The sequence below is a fragment of the Lithobates pipiens genome, unplaced genomic scaffold (genome assembly GCF_037356315.1).
Source record: "Lithobates pipiens isolate NorthernLeopardFrog02 unplaced genomic scaffold, aLitPip1_a1.2 Scaffold_22, whole genome shotgun sequence".
Lineage (NCBI taxonomy): Eukaryota > Metazoa > Chordata > Amphibia > Anura > Ranidae > Lithobates > Lithobates pipiens.
Genome location: NW_027507784.1, coordinates 268,464,979 through 268,484,409, shown reverse-complemented (window position 1 = coordinate 268,484,409; position 19,431 = coordinate 268,464,979). Strand labels below are relative to the sequence as shown.

Below are 19,431 nucleotides of genomic sequence, written 5' to 3'. Positions count from 1 at the left end.
TGGAGTTGGGATCTGATTAGATCCCTGGACCGACACTCGGCTCAGCCTCTCTCTCAGCAAGCCGCTAAGAGCCTAACCAGGACGCTCCTTCCTCTTCAACAGTCAGCGCTCCAGTGAAGGAGAGCAGAGCACGGGACAGCAGAGAGCTGCTGACTGTTGGTCAGCAGCTCTCTGCTTGGTGAGCTGTGACAACTGAGCGATCGGCAGAGCACTATCTCTCCGTTTTCAGTGTAGAGGAGCTGTAATACAACATTAATACTATTAATAGTGTACACTACACATTATTACAAGTATAAACACATAGATGAGAAGACAGACAGAACAATTAATACAATTAACAATGAGAGACACATACTTAAAGGAGTTTCAAAGGCATAAGGTTTTTTTATCCTAATGCATTTTATACATGAAGATAAAAATCCTTCTGTATTTGGACCCCCCCCCCCAATTACTTACCCAAGCCCGTCTCTCCCCAGCAATGTTTGGGACACTCCTCTTGATTGGCTGAGACACAGCAGCTGCGCCATTGTCTCCTGCAGCTGTCAGTCAGCCAATCGGGGGGGGGAGAGGGTGTGGGGCCAAGTCGTGTCTCCGTGACTGAATGGACACATGGAGCTCTTTCATACTCTGCTTGGGTTCCCTCATAGATAGCTGATGGCAGTGAGGCCACTCAATAGGAGGGAAGGGCCTGGAGTAGCAAAGAGGGACCCGAGAAGAGGTTGTTTAGGGCTGCTTACTGGAACTATAAATGCACAGAGGAGTCAAGTATAGCATGTTTGTTATTTTTTAGATATTTATTAAACACAGTTTTTACAATCACTTTAACAAACAGACTATAGCAGGAGACCAACGGTAACTGGTGGTTTGCTGATTATATTAACATCTTTAACAGTCTCATAAAGTAGAATAAATTTATCTTCATAGATTTCTTAAGGGATATAGATGACAAATATACAAGTAATCAAAACCACACTCAAAGTGTCCATTAAGTTTTTTTCACCATAATTTTTTTCCGGTCATCCTGTGTCTCTAATAGACACATGGTTACTTGCACATAAGAGGGGCCTGAGGAGCTGAACAAGGAGTTTTCTGATGTCTCCAAGGTAAGCTGATGTTGCACCTATTAAAACAAATAAATTGTGGATTTTAACATTTATCATTCTTGGAATGATTTCATAATAAACATGTTTGCTGGTCCATGATTGAAGCTGTATTGATTTTGAGTATTAATATAATTTTGCTTGACAAAGCTTTCTTCCAGGGTGTAACCTAACTTACCTTATGTACTGTACTGGAGTAGATCACAAGCTATTTCAAGACGTGCATCCATCACTGCTTCAGCAGAGGTCCTGACTGCATTGATGGTCTTCGTCTTCAGGAACTCCTTTGCAAACTGTAATATAACATGCAACATTTGTAACGGCAAATAACATTTTTAGAATAGACTGAAATACTGAGAAGACAGCCAAAAAAATAAAAATCAATTAAAATAAAACAAATGTACCATTAAGATTAAGACACCACAGCTACTGGAATCCTGCTGATTGCTGTGCTCCATTACCCAGGTAGACCAGTTGGCTCCTTGGTCTTCAGGCTTGTTCATCCTCAAGAAGAGACTGTTTAGAGTTATATAAGAAATAAAAAAAAAATTCAAACAATTACAAACGTAATGTGAAAATAATACACTTATGTTATGTCCACTTATTGAAAATAGGCACACTTACCTCCAGTTGTCATGCAACATTGAATGGTAGGAAAGTTCGTTTCCCAACGGGTCCATCACAATAAGGACCTTCTTCGACTTCATGATAATCTAAAAAATATTTGGTGAGAATGACAAAAATTTCAGTACAATATAGAGCAGATACACTCTGTGGCGTCATAGGTTATTGAGCAATATCTGCAGACATAACAAACATAAATAAAATATAATAGTGCATGATAACACCAAGAGCCCAGGACTCTACTACAAGAGGAAAGAGCGCTACACAGAAACCCAGGTATTAGTACAAGTACCACAAGTAGGTGAGGAATCTTTGGAGTGTGGCACAGTGCACACACTCCTAAACACTAAAAACTTCCTAACAGCAGCATCAGCCACACTGTGATTTAATGGGTTCTTGATACACCAGCTAGTTGCATTGATCGAAAAACAATCATGATTTTTGACCATCTGGCCCCCGGAACAGTACGCCCTTGCTTCGCTGTTACAAGTCTCCTATCACTGGACAATAGGGGTGCAACGGATCCAAAAAACTCACGGACCGGATCATTCCTCGGATCTGAGTCGCGGATTGGATCAGTTTTCGGATCAGCCAATAATAATTGAATTTGCAAAAACCTGTTAAAATTCCACCACAAAATAGTCCCCACTGTAATATATATCTCCCCCACTGTAATATTGGCTGAGCATGGCTGGGTACGGCTGGCTACCGCCGAGTATGGCTGGATATTTCAGGGTATGGCACAGTATTTGCTGGGTATGGCAGAGTATTGGCTGGGTACGGCAGAGTATTGGCTGGGTACGACAGAGTATTGGCTGGGTACGGCAGAGTATTGGCTGGGTATGGCAGAGTATTGGCTGGGTATGGAGGGATGGCTGTGACTGCACTTGTCACAGAGCAGTTCTGTGGACACAACAGATGCAGCCCGCAGCGATGCTGCCTTCCGATTTCTCCCCTCCACTGTACAGATCAGTACACAGAGGGGAGAGAGGAACTGGCGTCACTATGACGCCAGTTTGTTTACAAGTGATCGCTCCGTCATTTGACGAAGCGATCACATTGTAAATGGGTGCACCAAGATGGCCGCCACTACGGAGCTAGGCCGAAGCCACGGCCTTTCCTAAGGCCGAGGCCGCGGGGCACTCCGCGGATCGTGACGTGTGCTGATCTGAACAGGGTGACCTGTTCGCATCACGGATCGGTGATGATCCATTGCACCCCTACTGGACAATGCAAGTGCATTCCCTTCCCCCATTACATCAGGCCTAGGTCCCCATCACATGAGGACTAGGCCCCCATTACATCACAGGACCCCCATCACATCAGAAGACCCCCCATCACATCACAGGACCCCCCATCACATCAGGCCTTGGTTACCATCACATCAGGCCTAGGCCCCCCATTACATCACAGGACACTCCCATCACATCAGAAGACCCCCCATCACATCACAGGACCCCCCCATCACATCAGGCCTTGGTCCCCATCACATGAGGACTAGGCCCCATTGCATCACAGGACCCCCATCACATCAGAAGACCCCCATCACATCACAGGACCCCCCCATCACATCAGGCCTTGGTCCCCATCACATGAGGACTAGGCCCCCATTACATCACAGGACCCCCATCACATCAGAAGACTCCCCCATCGCATCAGAAGACCCCCCATCACATCAGGCCTTGGTTACCATCACATCAGGCCTAGGCCCCCATTACATCACAGGACACCCCCATCAAATCAGAAGACCCCCATCACATCACAGGACCCCCCCATCACATCAGGCCTTGGTTACCATCACATCAGGCCTAGGCCCCCCATTACATCACAGGACACCCCCATCACATCAGAAGACCCCCCATCACATCACAGGACCCCCCCATCACATCAGGCCTTGGTCCCCATCACATGAGGACTAGGCCCCATTACATCACAGGACACTCCCATCACATCAGAAGACCCCCCATCACATCACAGGACCCCCCCCCCCCCATCACATCAGGCCTTGGTCCCCATCACATGAGGACTAGGCCCCATTACATCAGAAGACCCCCATCACATCACAGGACCCCCCCATCACATCAGGCCTTGGTCCCCATCACATGAGGACTAGGCCCCCATTACATCACAGGACCCCCATCACATCAGAAGACCCCCTCATCACATCAGAAGACCTCCCATCACATCAGGCCTTGGTTACCATCACATCAGGCCTAGGCCCCCATTACATCACAGGACACCCCCATCACATCAGAAGACCCCCATCACATCACAGGACCCCCCCATCACATCAGGCCTTGGTTACCATCACATCAGGCCTAGGCCCCCCATTACATCACAGGACACCCCCATCACATCAGAAGACCCCCCATCACATCACAGGACCCCCCCCATCACATCAGGCCTTGTTTCCCATCACATGAGGACTAGGCCCCATTACATCACAGGACACCCCCATCACATCAGGCCTTGGTCCCCATCACATGAGGACTAGGCCCCATTACATCACAGGACACTCCCATCACATCAGAAGACCCCCCATCACATCACAGGACCCCCCCATCACATCAGGCCTTGGTCCCCATCACATGAGGACTAGGCCCAATACATCACAGGACACTCCCATCACATCAGAAGACCCCCCATCACATCACAGGACCCCCCCCCCCCCCATCACATCAGGCCTTGGTCCCCATCACATGAGGACTAGGCCCCATTACATCACAGGACACTCCCATCACATCAGAAGACCCCCCATCACATAACAGGACCCCCCCCATCACTTCAGAGGGTTTGCATCACATAAGATCCTCAACCAAGAACTTGCCTGTCAAAATCCTTGAGCCAGGAAATATCCTGCTGCTGTCAAATACTTGAAACTGCAAGCTGCTTCTCCTTCTCCTGTGAAAATACACAAGTCTGCAAGATGCTCTGGGTAAAGATTGTCTCAGCTCTTCATCCAGTGCCTCCAACGTCCTGAGTGGCTTGTTCTGGAATTTTCATGAACTACACATGACCTTGGCCACATGACCAGTGTGCCAGTGGGAGGGGTCCCACTGGCACACTGTCTATCAGAGCTGTGTAGAACGATGGTGTGCTTTTACATGACCTTGGCCCCTCCCACTGCTGTGTCAATCAATCCAAGCTCCCCTGTCAAATAATACACTGCTTATACACTTATACTGATTAACCGCTTGCCGTCCGCCGTTCGTCATATGACAGCCAGGCGGCGCGGCTCTCGTTCTGGGAGGGCGTCATATGACAGCCCTCCTTTTAAACAGGGAATGCGCCTGCATCCCTGTTCCTTTGGTAGCGGCGTGTCATGGAGACACCGTTCGCCACCGAGGGTGGTGAACAGGCCATGAGGCTGTTTACCGCGCGATCACAGATGGTTCCGCCCCACCCCTCCACGGCGACCGCGGGCGCGCTCTGCGCGTGTACGTTGGTGGCCGCCCCACCTCTCCATGGTGATCGCGGGCGCGCTCTGCGCGTGCACGTTGGTGGCGGCGTGTTCCCGGGAACACTGCTCGCCACTGATGCTGGTAAACAGCCATTGGCCGTTTACTACGCAATTGACTGTGATCATTCCAAATGCAGCCACTGTGCCCAAATGCAGACACTGTCGCACACACTGTCCCCAAACGCAGACATTGTGCCCCAAACGCAGCCACTGTGCCCAAATGCAGCCACTGTCCCCAAACACACACACTGTCCCCAATATTGTGCCCATATTCTTCAGCTTTAAGGCCCCTTTCACACTGGGGCGGTTTTCAGGCGTTACAGCGCTAAAAATAGCGCCTGTGTAGCGCCTGAAAAAAAACGGCCCCTGTCACTCCAGTGTGAAAGCCGGAGGGCTTTCACACTGAAGCGGTGCACTGGCAGGACAGTGAAAAAAGTCCTGCTAGCCGCATCTTTGGAGCGGTGTATTCACCTCTCCTAAACCGCTCCTACCCATTGAAATCAATGGGACAGCGCGGCAATACCGCCGGCAAAGCGCCGCTGCAGCGGCGCTTTGCGGGTGGTTTTAACCCTTTTTCGGCCGCTAGCGGGGGTTAAAACCACCCCGCTAGCGCCCGCAGACCGCCGCTAAAACGACGGTAAAGCGCCGCTAAAAATAGCAGTGCTTTACCGCCGACGCCCGCACCGCCCCAGTGTGAAAGCAGCCTAATAAATACACTGCTAATTGTTCAGCTTTAATAAATACACTGCTAATTGTTCAGCTTTAATAAATACACTGCTAATTGTTCAGCTTTAATAAATACACTGCTTATTGTTCAGATTTAATAAATACTATACATATTGGTGCTGCCGATGATATAATAAAGCCATTATTAGTGAGTGCATAATTTTTCTGGTCAGTAATCAAAAATCCCGCGCATGCGCGATTGCTGTTAATATTAGCTGAAGCCATACATTTTCTCGACCATAAACATCCAGCGCTTCAGGGGCATGTTAGTGGGGTGGGCGGGACTGCTGATGACGTTCTAAGCAGCTTAGCTCCGCTCGCCCACCCGCAAGTCTCCGCCCACTTGAGTGTATGATTCAGGGGCATGTTAGTGGGGTGGGCGGGGCTGCTGCTGACGTCCTGAGCATCTGTTCAACTCCGCCCGCCCACCAGCAAGTCTCCGTGTATAATTTTTAACCACAGCTGAAATTAAGATCTTGCGCATGCGCCGTTCAGATCACGGACTTGGCGCATGCGCAGTAAATGCCCGCCGTCAGCTGTTACAGTGACGGAGCCGCACCGGAAGTGACGGGGTGAGGAATTTTTATGAGTCGCAGGAAATTTTACCACACCGGTCTTCAGGTCCCCTGCACTGTCATGTTGACTGTGGGATACCAGCTGTGACTCCTTGCGACTTCACAGAGGGCCCCCCACCACACATGTATGAGCTGAACTATGATTTGTAAGTTGTCCTGCAGCCTCCTAGGACCTGTGACATGTCCCAGGAGGCTGCGGATGGTGCCACCATGTAGGTGGTAACAATTAACCTAATATAAATGAACATATTATGTTCGTTTATACCGCATTCCACCGAAAATAAGACCTACTATGATATTTTGGGAGGGCTGTAATATAAGAATCCTCACCTTCGCTGCCTGTGTGGGCAGGTCGTGATCGAGCCTGCGCAATTTCCCCTGTAGGAAGCTGCTTCCTATGCGGGCATTTGCTAAAAAGGAGGAGCCAGGAACACCAGTGGGGGATACCAGAAGAGGATTGGGGCTGCTCTGCGCAAACCAATGGAACAGAGATTTTAAATATGATATGTTCATTCATTTAAAAAAATCCATTTATATGTGTTTTTTTTTTTTCAGACCAGAGTGATTCAGATGACTGGAACATGGAAAATGTTTGCAGGGCAGCCTATCGCCACCAACAGGAGCTTTGGAGAAGAGAAGGTGGTTCCCTAGATTCTGCGCCACAACACTGCTGAGAATTCTCACCTTTGTTGTCTGTGTGGACAGCTTGGGCAATCTTCAGTCAGTCAGTGTGTGTGTGTGTGTGTGTGTGTATGTATGTAAGGTTGGGCATTTTGATTGTAAGAGCTTTCAGGGCAGGGACTGATGTGAATGAACAATATGGCTCTAGTATGTGTGTGTATAGGGGTGAAAAAACGAATCGATTAATCGACAACTAATCGATTACTATTTTCATAATCGATTAATTGGCCACTAACATAATGGGGTTAAAAACAAGAAAAAGAAATTAGCCCTTTATAGTACAGAAAGAGCAAATCGCTACTGTAAATATTACTTTCACTGTCCCATAGTAAAAAATGAACCCCTTACAGTAGCGATTATTTGCTTTCTTTGTAATAATTTTAGTTTTTTTTAACCCCATTATGTTACTAAACATCTCAGGCCTGGGTCACACCTCTGTGTTGTTTGGTGCTTTTTGCAGAAACACACTACAGTTCATTTACATGGTTTCCTATGTGACACGTTCACATCCATGATTTTTTCAGCTGCTGTGTATTTTGAAAAGACAAGGACTTTTTTTTTAACGCAAAACGATGCTATTTTGTTTTTTTGGTTCAATACACTTCAATGGAGAAGCTGCAGAAAAGCATGTAATGCGTTTTTGCGGCAATTTGTGTTTTTTAATCTGCCCAACAACAAATTGGCCAAAAAAATATGCAAAAATGCAAATTGCAGCAAAATTACCCTTTTTTTTAAGGTTATTAATCTATTAATTGAAACAACAATCGACCAACTAATCGATTATGAAAATAATCGTTAGTTTCAGCCCTATGTGTGTATGTATGCATGTGATATTAGAAAAGCGGTATAGTATGGTATTGTATGGTATGTAATATGCATGCAAAAGAGATGGGGCTTTTTGTTTGATAAACTTCTTTTTGCAATTTGGCACTGCATCGCTTTAACTGACAATTGTGCGGTCGTGCGACGTTGCACCCAAACAAAATTGACGTCCTTTTTTCCGCACAAATAGAGCTTTCTTTTGATGGTATTTGATCACATCTGCGTTTTTTAATTATTTTTATTTTTTTTTTTTTGCACTATAAACAAAAAAGAGCCTCAATTTTGAAAAAAACGCAATCTTTTTTAACTTTTGCTCTAATAAGTACCCCCCCAAAAAATATTAAAAAAAAGATTTTTTTCCTCAGTTTAGGCCTATATGTATTCTTCTACATATTTTTGGTAAAAAAATTACCAATAAGCGTATATTGATTGGTTTGCGCAAAAGCTATAGCGTCTACAAAATGGGGGATAGTTGTACGGCATTTTTAATGATTATTTTTTTTTTTTACTGGTAATGTCGGCGATCTACGATTTTTATCAGGACTGCAACATTATGGCGGACTGTATGAACAGGCAATCTGTCTGTTCTCCCCTCAGAGAACCGGGATCTGTGTGTTCTCAAGTGATTGTGGGCGAGCAGGGTGCGCCCCTAGTGGCCAAACCTAGAAGTGACGTAACATAAGAGCGTACAACCCCAGTACTCCTTTCCAGACTTAGGGTATGTAGCACACTCAATCCTGGAGTAGAGAAAAAAAAAGCATGACAAGTGTCAAGCTGCTGCAGTGGCCAGGCCATGTGTACAACCCCAGTACTCCTTTCTAGAATTAGGGTATGTAGCACACTCAATCCTAGACCCAAAGAAAAGAATGACATGCATTTTCATGCAGTTCACGGATGTACTGTGCAATGGGCTAAAGAGAGCTTGTAGACAGTCCTCCTTTGGGCTACTTTGAGGAAATTTACTTAACGTGGAATTCCAGCTTAAATCTAAATAGCCTCCCCCCCAACATCCATGCAAGAAAGATACTTATTTTCAGGCCAGTCTGGTCCGGTCACGTGAGTTCTTCTGTGCCAGCTAGTGGCAGTGACCGGACCGGAAAATAGGCAAGTATAGCAATCTTTTTTTCAAAGGTTAGTTAGCACAGAGGTTGTCTCTCCAATGGGACACAGATGCCAAGAAAATCTGACAAAGGTCCTAGGCTTCCCTTACTCTATCCACAATGAAAAAGAAATGTTTTTCTTTTTTGTTCTATTTTCAATTGGGGCAGACAGGACCCAGATTAGTTGTGCATAGTAATCAGTCACCTTCTCAATTTAGCTTGTTTAATGAAGGTTTGAAAATGAAAACTAGAAGCTGAGTGGTTGTTATGCTCAGCGGCTTCAGATTCTGTCTTGTCCATTTTAAGTAAACTCCCCTCAAAATACTACAAAGCTCTTCACTGCTGTCCCGTCTGTGTGTGCACGCTCGACTGTAAAATGGGGAAGAAGGTGTACCCCTTTACGGAGGACAGACAGCAGGACCTGTTCGCCCAAAGTGTGGTTTTCCCGAGGAACAGACAAGCGACAAACCACCGGCTGCCCTAGTGAAGCACTTTACGGACCTGTTCAAAGTGCGGAAAAGCGGTATAGTATGGTATTGTATGGTATGTAATATGCACGCAAAAGATATGGGGCTTTTAGTTTGATAAGCTTCTTAACTGATGCAGCCCCGGAAGATTTTACCCCCTTCCTGACCAGAGCACTTTTTGCGATTTGGCACTGCATCGCTTCAACTGACAATTGCGCGGTCATGCAATGTTGCACCCATACAAAATTGACATCCTTTTTTCCAACAAATAGAGCTTTCTTTTGGTGGTATTTGATCACCTCTGCCTATTTTTCTGCACTATAAACAAAAAAGAGCCTCAATTTTGAAAAAAAACGCAATCTTTTTTAACGTTTTCTATAATAAGTACCCCCCAAAAATATATATAAAAAAAGATATTTTCCTCAGTTTAGGCCTATATGTATTCTTCTACATATTTTTGTTTAAAAAATTGTAATAAGCCTACATTGATTGGTTTGCGCAAAAGTTATAGCATCTAGAAAATAGGAGATAGTTTTACGGAATTTTTAATTATTACATTTTTTTTTTTAAAGTAGTGTTTGGCGATCTGAGATTTTTATTGTGTTTGCGACATTACGGCGGACACGTTGGACAATTTTGACACATTTTACGGACCATTTGACATTTTTACAGTAATCAGTGCTATAAAAATGCATTGATTACTGTAAAAAAATGTTACTGGCAGTGAAGGGGTTAACCGCTAGGGGGAAATCAAGGGGTTAATGTGTTCCCTATTGTGTGTTCTAACTGAAGGGGGAGGGGACTGTGTAGAACTTGTGTGTTCTCGAGTGATTGTGGGCGAGCAGGAGGCACGTGCGCCCCTAGTGGCCAAATCTAGAAGCGACGTAACATAATGGCAATTCGTGCAGCCGAACCATGTTGCCACAGTACAACTGTGGCAGCTGGTCGGCAACTGGTTAAAGAGGATCTACGGTCATCTTAAAAAAAGAATTAAAAGTCAGCAGCTTCAAATACTGTAGCTGCTGACTTTTAAAAAACAGACATTTACTTGTCCAGGGATCCAGTGCTATCCTCACCCAGGCAGGTTCTTTTCCGGTCTTCAGGTCCCCTGCACTGTCATGTTGACTGTGGGATACCAGCTGTGACTCCTTGCGACTTCACAGAGGGCCCCCCACCACACATGTATGAGCTGAACTATGATTTGTAAGTTGTCCTGCAGCCTCCTAGGACTTGTGACATGTCCCAGGAGGCTGCGGATGGTGCCACCATGTAGGTGGTAACCATTAACCTAATATAAATGAACATATTATGTTCATTTATACCGCATTTCACCGACAATAAGACCTACTATGATATTTTGGGAGGATTGTAATATAAGAATCCTCACCTTCGCTGCCTGTGTGGGCAGGTCGTGATCGAGCCTGTGCAATTTCCCCTGTAGGAAGCTGCTTCCTATGCGGGCATTTGCTAAAAAAGAGGAGCCAGGAACACCAGTGGGGGATACCAGAAGAGGATTGGGGCTGCTCTGCGCAAACCAATGGAACAGAGATTTTAAATATGATATGTTCATTCATTTAAAAAAATCCATTTATATGTGTTTTTTTTTTTTTCAGACCAGAGTGATTCAGATGACTGGAACATGGAAAATGTTTGCAGGGCAGCCTATCGCCACCAACAGGAGCTTTGGAGAAGAGAAGGTGGTTCCCTAGATTCTGCGCCACAACACTGCTGAGAATTCTCACCTTTGTTGTCTGTGTGGACAGCTTGGGCAATCTTCAGTCAGTCAGTGTGTGTGTGTGTGTATGTATGTAAGGCTGGGCATTTTGATTGTAAGAGCTTTCAGGGCAGGGACTGATGTGTATGAACAATATGGCTCTAGTATGTGTGTGTATAGGGGTGAAAAAACTAATCGATTAATCGACAACTAATCGATTACTATTTTCATAATCGATTAATTGGCCACTAACATAATGGGGTTAAAAACAAGAAAAAGAAATTAGCCCTTTATAGTACAGAAAGAGCAAATCGCTACTGTAAATATTACTTTCACTGTCCCATAGAAAAAATGAACCCCTTACAGTAGCGATTATTTGCTTTCTTTGTAATAATTTTAGTTTTTTTTAACCCCATTATGTTACTAAATATCTAAGGCCTGGGTCACACCTCTGTGTTGTTTGGTGCTTTTTGCAGAAACACACTACAGTTCATTTACATGGTTTCCTATGTGACACGTTCACATCCATGATTTTTTCAGCTGCTGTGTATTTTGAAAAGACAAGGACTTTTTTTTTAACGCAAAACGATGCTATTTTGTTTTTTTGGTTCAATACACTTCAATGGAGAAGCTGCAGAAAAGCATGTAATGCGTTTTTGCGGCAATTTGTGTTTTTTAATCTGCCCAACAACAAATTGGCCAAAAAAATATGCAAAAATGCAAATTGCAGCAAAATTACCCTTTTTTTTAAGGTTAGTAATCTATTAATTGAAACAACAATCGACCAACTAATCGATTATGAAAATAATCGTTAGTTGCAGCCCTATGTGTGTATGTATGCATGTGATATTAGAAAAGCGGTATAGTATGGTATTGTATGGTATGTAATATGCATGCAAAAGAGATGGGGCTTTTTGTTTGATAAACTTCTTTTTGCAATTTGGCACTGCATCGCTTTAACTGACAATTGTGCGGTCGTGCGACGTTGCACCCAAACAAAATTGACGTCCTTTTTTCCGCACAAATAGAGCTTTCTTTTGATGGTATTTGATCACATCTGCGTTTTTTTTTTATTTTTATTTTTTTTTTTTGCACTATAAACAAAAAAGAGCCTCAATTTTGAAAAAAACGCAATCTTTTTTAACTTTTGCTCTAATAAGTACCCCCCCAAAAAATATTAAAAAAAAGATTTTTTTCCTCAGTTTAGGCCTATATGTATTCTTCTACATATTTTTGGTAAAAAAATTACCAATAAGCGTATATTGATTGGTTTGCGCAAAAGCTATAGCGTCTACAAAATGGGGGATAGTTGTACGGCATTTTTAATGATTATTTTTTTTTTTTACTGGTAATGTCGGCGATCTACGATTTTTATCAGGACTGCAACATTATGGCGGACTGTATGAACAGGCAATCTGTCTGTTCTCCCCTCAGAGAACCGGGATCTGTGTGTTCTCAAGTGATTGTGGGCGAGCAGGGTGCGCCCCTAGTGGCCAAACCTAGAAGTGACGTAACATAAGAGCGTACAACCCCAGTACTCCTTTCCAGACTTAGGGTATGTAGCACACTCAATCCTGGAGTAGAGAAAAAAAAAGCATGACAAGTGTCAAGCTGCTGCAGTGGCCAGGCCATGTGTACAACCCCAGTACTCCTTTCTAGAATTAGGGTATGTAGCACACTCAATCCTAGACCCAAAGAAAAGAATGACATGCATTTTCATGCAGTTCACGGATGTACTGTGCAATGGGCTAAAGAGAGCTTGTAGACAGTCCTCCTTTGGGCTACTTTGAGGAAATTTACTTAACGTGGAATTCCAGCTTAAATCTAAATAGCCTCCCCCCCAACATCCATGCAAGAAAGATACTTATTTTCAGGCCAGTCTGGTCCGGTCACGTGAGTTCTTCTGTGCCAGCTAGTGGCAGTGACCGGACCGGAAAATAGGCAAGTATAGCAATCTTTTTTTCAAAGGTTAGTTAGCACAGAGGTTGTCTCTCCAATGGGACACAGATGCCAAGAAAATCTGACAAAGGTCCTAGGCTTCCCTTACTCTATCCACAATGAAAAAGAAATGTTTTTCTTTTTTGTTCTATTTTCAATTGGGGCAGACAGGACCCAGATTAGTTGTGCATAGTAATCAGTCACCTTCTCAATTTAGCTTGTTTAATGAAGGTTTGAAAATGAAAACTAGAAGCTGAGTGGTTGTTATGCTCAGCGGCTTCAGATTCTGTCTTGTCCATTTTAAGTAAACTCCCCTCAAAATACTACAAAGCTCTTCACTGCTGTCCCGTCTGTGTGTGCACGCTCGACTGTAAAACGGGGAAGAAGGTGTACCCCTTTACGGAGGACAGACAGCAGGACCTGTTCGCCCAAAGTGTGGTTTTCCCGAGGAACAGACAAGCGACAAACCACCGGCTGCCCTAGTGAAGCACTTTACGGACCTGTTCAAAGTGCGGAAAAGCGGTATAGTATGGTATTGTATGGTATGTAATATGCACGCAAAAGATATGGGGCTTTTAGTTTGATAAGCTTCTTAACTGATGCAGCCCCGGAAGATTTTACCCCCTTCCTGACCAGAGCACTTTTTGCGATTTGGCACTGCATCGCTTCAACTGACAATTGCGCGGTCATGCGATGTTGCACCCATACAAAATTGACATCCTTTTTTCCAACAAATAGAGCTTTCTTTTGGTGGTATTTGATCACCTCTGCCTATTTTTCTGCACTATAAACAAAAAAGAGCCTCAATTTTGAAAAAAAACGCAATCTTTTTTAACGTTTTCTATAATAAGTACCCCCCAAAAATATATATAAAAAAAGATATTTTCCTCAGTTTAGGCCTATATGTATTCTTCTACATATTTTTGTTTAAAAAATTGTAATAAGCCTACATTGATTGGTTTGCGCAAAAGTTATAGCATCTAGAAAATAGGAGATAGTTTTACGGAATTTTTAATTATTACATTTTTTTTTTTAAAGTAGTGTTTGGCGATCTGAGATTTTTATTGTGTTTGCGACATTACGGCGGACACGTTGGACAATTTTGACACATTTTACGGACCATTTGACATTTTTACAGTAATCAGTGCTATAAAAATGCATTGATTACTGTAAAAAAATGTTACTGGCAGTGAAGGGGTTAACCGCTAGGGGGAAATCAAGGGGTTAATGTGTTCCCTATTGTGTGTTCTAACTGAAGGGGGAGGGGACTGTGTAGAACTTGTGTGTTCTCGAGTGATTGTGGGCGAGCAGGAGGCACGTGCGCCCCTAGTGGCCAAATCTAGAAGCGACGTAACATAATGGCAATTCGTGCAGCCGAACCATGTTGCCACAGTACAACTGTGGCAGCTGGTCGGCAACTGGTTAAAGAGGATCTACGGTCATCTTAAAAAAAGAATTAAAAGTCAGCAGCTTCAAATACTGTAGCTGCTGACTTTTAAAAAACAGACATTTACTTGTCCAGGGATCCAGTGCTATCCTCACCCAGGCAGGTTCTTTTCCGGTCTTCAGGTCCCCTGCACTGTCATGTTGACTGTGGGATACCAGCTGTGACTCCTTGCGACTTCACAGAGGGCCCCCCACCACACATGTATGAGCTGAACTATGATTTGTAAGTTGTCCTGCAGCCTCCTAGGACTTGTGACATGTCCCAGGAGGCTGCGGATGGTGCCACCATGTAGGTGGTAACCATTAACCTAATATAAATGAACATATTATGTTCATTTATACCGCATTTCACCGACAATAAGACCTACTATGATATTTTGGGAGGATTGTAATATAAGAATCCTCACCTTCGCTGCCTGTGTGGGCAGGTCGTGATCGAGCCTGTGCAATTTCCCCTGTAGGAAGCTGCTTCCTATGCGGGCATTTGCTAAAAAAGAGGAGCCAGGAACACCAGTGGGGGATACCAGAAGAGGATTGGGGCTGCTCTGCGCAAACCAATGGAACAGAGATTTTAAATATGATATGTTCATTCATTTAAAAAAATCCATTTATATGTGTTTTTTTTTTTTTCAGACCAGAGTGATTCAGATGACTGGAACATGGAAAATGTTTGCAGGGCAGCCTATCGCCACCAACAGGAGCTTTGGAGAAGAGAAGGTGGTTCCCTAGATTCTGCGCCACAACACTGCTGAGAATTCTCACCTTTGTTGTCTGTGTGGACAGCTTGGGCAATCTTCAGTCAGTCAGTGTGTGTGTGTGTGTGTGTGTATGTATGTAAGGCTGGGCATTTTGATTGTAAGAGCTTTCAGGGCAGGGACTGATGTGTATGAACAATATGGCTCTAGTATGTGTGTGTATAGGGGTGAAAAAACTAATCGATTAATCGACAACTAATCGATTACTATTTTCATAATCGATTAATTGGCCACTAACATAATGGGGTTAAAAACAAGAAAAAGAAATTAGCCCTTTATAGTACAGAAAGAGCAAATCGCTACTGTAAATATTACTTTCACTGTCCCATAGAAAAAATGAACCCCTTACAGTAGCGATTATTTGCTTTCTTTGTAATAATTTTAGTTTTTTTTAACCCCATTATGTTACTAAATATCTCAGGCCTGGGTCACACCTCTGTGTTGTTTGGTGCTTTTTGCAGAAACACACTACAGTTCATTTACATGGTTTCCTATGTGACACGTTCACATCCATGATTTTTTCAGCTGCTGTGTATTTTGAAAAGACAAGGACTTTTTTTTTAACGCAAAACGATGCTATTTTGTTTTTTTGGTTCAATACACTTCAATGGAGAAGCTGCAGAAAAGCATGTAATGCGTTTTTGCGGCAATTTGTGTTTTTTAATCTGCCCAACAACAAATTGGCCAAAAAAATATGCAAAAATGCAAATTGCAGCAAAATTACCCTTTTTTTTAAGGTTAGTAATCTATTAATTGAAACAACAATCGACCAACTAATCGATTATGAAAATAATCGTTAGTTGCAGCCCTATGTGTGTATGTATGCATGTGATATTAGAAAAGCGGTATAGTATGGTATTGTATGGTATGTAATATGCATGCAAAAGAGATGGGGCTTTTTGTTTGATAAACTTCTTTTTGCAATTTGGCACTGCATCGCTTTAACTGACAATTGTGCGGTCGTGCGACGTTGCACCCAAACAAAATTGACGTCCTTTTTTCCGCACAAATAGAGCTTTCTTTTGATGGTATTTGATCACATCTGCGTTTTTTAATTATTTTTTTTTTTTTTTTTTTGCACTATAAACAAAAAAGAGCCTCAATTTTGAAAAAAACGCAATCTTTTTTAACTTTTGCTCTAATAAGTACCCCCCCAAAAAATATTAAAAAAAAGATTTTTTTCCTCAGTTTAGGCCTATATGTATTCTTCTACATATTTTTGGTAAAAAAATTACCAATAAGCGTATATTGATTGGTTTGCGCAAAAGCTATAGCGTCTACAAAATGGGGGATAGTTGTACGGCATTTTTAATGATTATTTTTTTTTTTTACTGGTAATGTCGGCGATCTACGATTTTTATCAGGACTGCAACATTATGGCGGACTGTATGAACAGGCAATCTGTCTGTTCTCCCCTCAGAGAACCGGGATCTGTGTGTTCTCAAGTGATTGTGGGCGAGCAGGGTGCGCCCCTAGTGGCCAAACCTAGAAGTGACGTAACATAAGAGCGTACAACCCCAGTACTCCTTTCCAGACTTAGGGTATGTAGCACACTCAATCCTGGAGTAGAGAAAAAAAAAGCATGACAAGTGTCAAGCTGCTGCAGTGGCCAGGCCATGTGTACAACCCCAGTACTCCTTTCTAGAATTAGGGTATGTAGCACACTCAATCCTAGACCCAAAGAAAAGAATGACATGCATTTTCATGCAGTTCACGGATGTACTGTGCAATGGGCTAAAGAGAGCTTGTAGACAGTCCTCCTTTGGGCTACTTTGAGGAAATTTACTTAACGTGGAATTCCAGCTTAAATCTAAATAGCCTCCCCCCCAACATCCATGCAAGAAAGATACTTATTTTCAGGCCAGTCTGGTCCGGTCACGTGAGTTCTTCTGTGCCAGCTAGTGGCAGTGACCGGACCGGAAAATAGGCAAGTATAGCAATCTTTTTTTCAAAGGTTAGTTAGCACAGAGGTTGTCTCTCCAATGGGACACAGATGCCAAGAAAATCTGACAAAGGTCCTAGGCTTCCCTTACTCTATCCACAATGAAAAAGAAATGTTTTTCTTTTTTGTTCTATTTTCAATTGGGGCAGACAGGACCCAGATTAGTTGTGCATAGTAATCAGTCACCTTCTCAATTTAGCTTGTTTAATGAAGGTTTGAAAATGAAAACTAGAAGCTGAGTGGTTGTTATGCTCAGCGGCTTCAGATTCTGTCTTGTCCATTTTAAGTAAACTCCCCTCAAAATACTACAAAGCTCTTCACTGCTGTCCCGTCTGTGTGTGCACGCTCGACTGTAAAACGGGGAAGAAGGTGTACCCCTTTACGGAGGACAGACAGCAGGACCTGTTCGCCCAAAGTGTGGTTTTCCCGAGGAACAGACAAGCGACAAACCACCGGCTGCCCTAGTGAAGCACTTTACGGACCTGTTCAAAGTGCGGAAAAGCGGTATAGTATGGTATTGTATGGTATGTAATATGCACGCAAAAGATATGGGGCTTTTAGTTTGATAAGCTTCTTAACTGATGCAGCCCCGGAAGATTTTACCCCCTTCCTGACCAGAGCACTTTTTGCGATTTGGCACTGCATCGCTTCAACTGACAATTGCGCGGTCATGCGATGTTGCACCCATACAAAATTGACATCCTTTTTTCCAACAAATAGAGCTTTCTTTTGGTGGTATTTGATCACCTCTGCCTATTTTTCTGCACTATAAACAAAAAAGAGCCTCAATTTTGAAAAAAAACGCAATCTTTTTTAACGTTTTCTATAATAAGTACCCCCCAAAAATATATATAAAAAAAGATATTTTCCTCAGTTTAGGCCTATATGTATTCTTCTACATATTTTTGTTTAAAAAATTGTAATAAGCCTACATTGATTGGTTTGCGCAAAAGTTATAGCATCTAGAAAATAGGAGATAGTTTTACGGAATTTTTAATTATTACATTTTTTTTTTTAAAGTAGTGTTTGGCGATCTGAGATTTTTATTGTGTTTGCGACATTACGGCGGACACGTTGGACAATTTTGACACATTTTACGGACCATTTGACATTTTTACAGTAATCAGTGCTATAAAAATGCATTGATTACTGTAAAAAAATGTTACTGGCAGTGAAGGGGTTAACCGCTAGGGGGAAATCAAGGGGTTAATGTGTTCCCTATTGTGTGTTCTAACTGAAGGGGGAGGGGACTGTGTAGAACTTGTGTGTTCTCGAGTGATTGTGGGCGAGCAGGAGGCACGTGCGCCCCTAGTGGCCAAATCTAGAAGCGACGTAACATAATGGCAATTCGTGCAGCCGAACCATGTTGCCACAGTACAACTGTGGCAGCTGGTCGGCAACTGGTTAAAGAGGATCTACGGTCATCTTAAAAAAAGAATTAAAAGTCAGCAGCTTCAAATACTGTAGCTGCTGACTTTTAAAAAACAGACATTTACTTGTCCAGGGATCCAGTGCTATCCTCACCCAGGCAGGTTCTTTTCCGGTCTTCAGGTCCCCTGCACTGTCATGTTGACTGTGGGATACCAGCTGTGACTCCTTGCGACTTCACAGAGGGCCCCCCACCACACATGTATGAGCTGAACTATGATTTGTAAGTTGTCCTGCAGCCTCCTAGGACTTGTGACATGTCCCAGGAGGCTGCGGATGGTGCCACCATGTAGGTGGTAACCATTAACCTAATATAAATGAACATATTATGTTCATTTATACCGCATTTCACCGACAATAAGACCTACTATGATATTTTGGGAGGATTGTAATATAAGAATCCTCACCTTCGCTGCCTGTGTGGGCAGGTCGTGATCGAGCCTGTGCAATTTCCCCTGTAGGAAGCTGCTTCCTATGCGGGCATTTGCTAAAAAAGAGGAGCCAGGAACACCAGTGGGGGATACCAGAAGAGGATTGGGGCTGCTCTGCGCAAACCAATGGAACAGAGATTTTAAATATGATATGTTCATTCATTTAAAAAAATCCATTTATATGTGTTTTTTTTTTTTTCAGACCAGAGTGATTCAGATGAC

At 43.4% G+C, this 19,431-nt stretch overlaps 1 protein-coding gene across 2 annotated transcripts in view; it reads right to left on the bottom strand.

The window, feature by feature from the left end:
- Window positions 1-768: 768 nt before the first annotated feature.
- LOC143925506 (uncharacterized) overlaps window positions 769-19,431 on the bottom strand; it is a 132,579-nt gene continuing 113,916 nt past the window's right edge. For both annotated transcript variants that reach the window (XM_077450007.1, XM_077450006.1), the window contains exons 2-5: window positions 1,725-1,813; window positions 1,505-1,616; window positions 1,279-1,393; window positions 769-1,120 (exon numbers count right to left, since the gene is read on the bottom strand). In XM_077450007.1, the coding sequence (XP_077306133.1) occupies window positions 1,280-1,393; window positions 1,505-1,616; window positions 1,725-1,807 (309 nt within the window). In that variant the 5' untranslated portion in view covers window positions 1,808-1,813 and the 3' untranslated portion in view covers window positions 769-1,120; window position 1,279. The remainder of the gene's footprint in view (window positions 1,121-1,278; window positions 1,394-1,504; window positions 1,617-1,724; window positions 1,814-19,431) is intronic.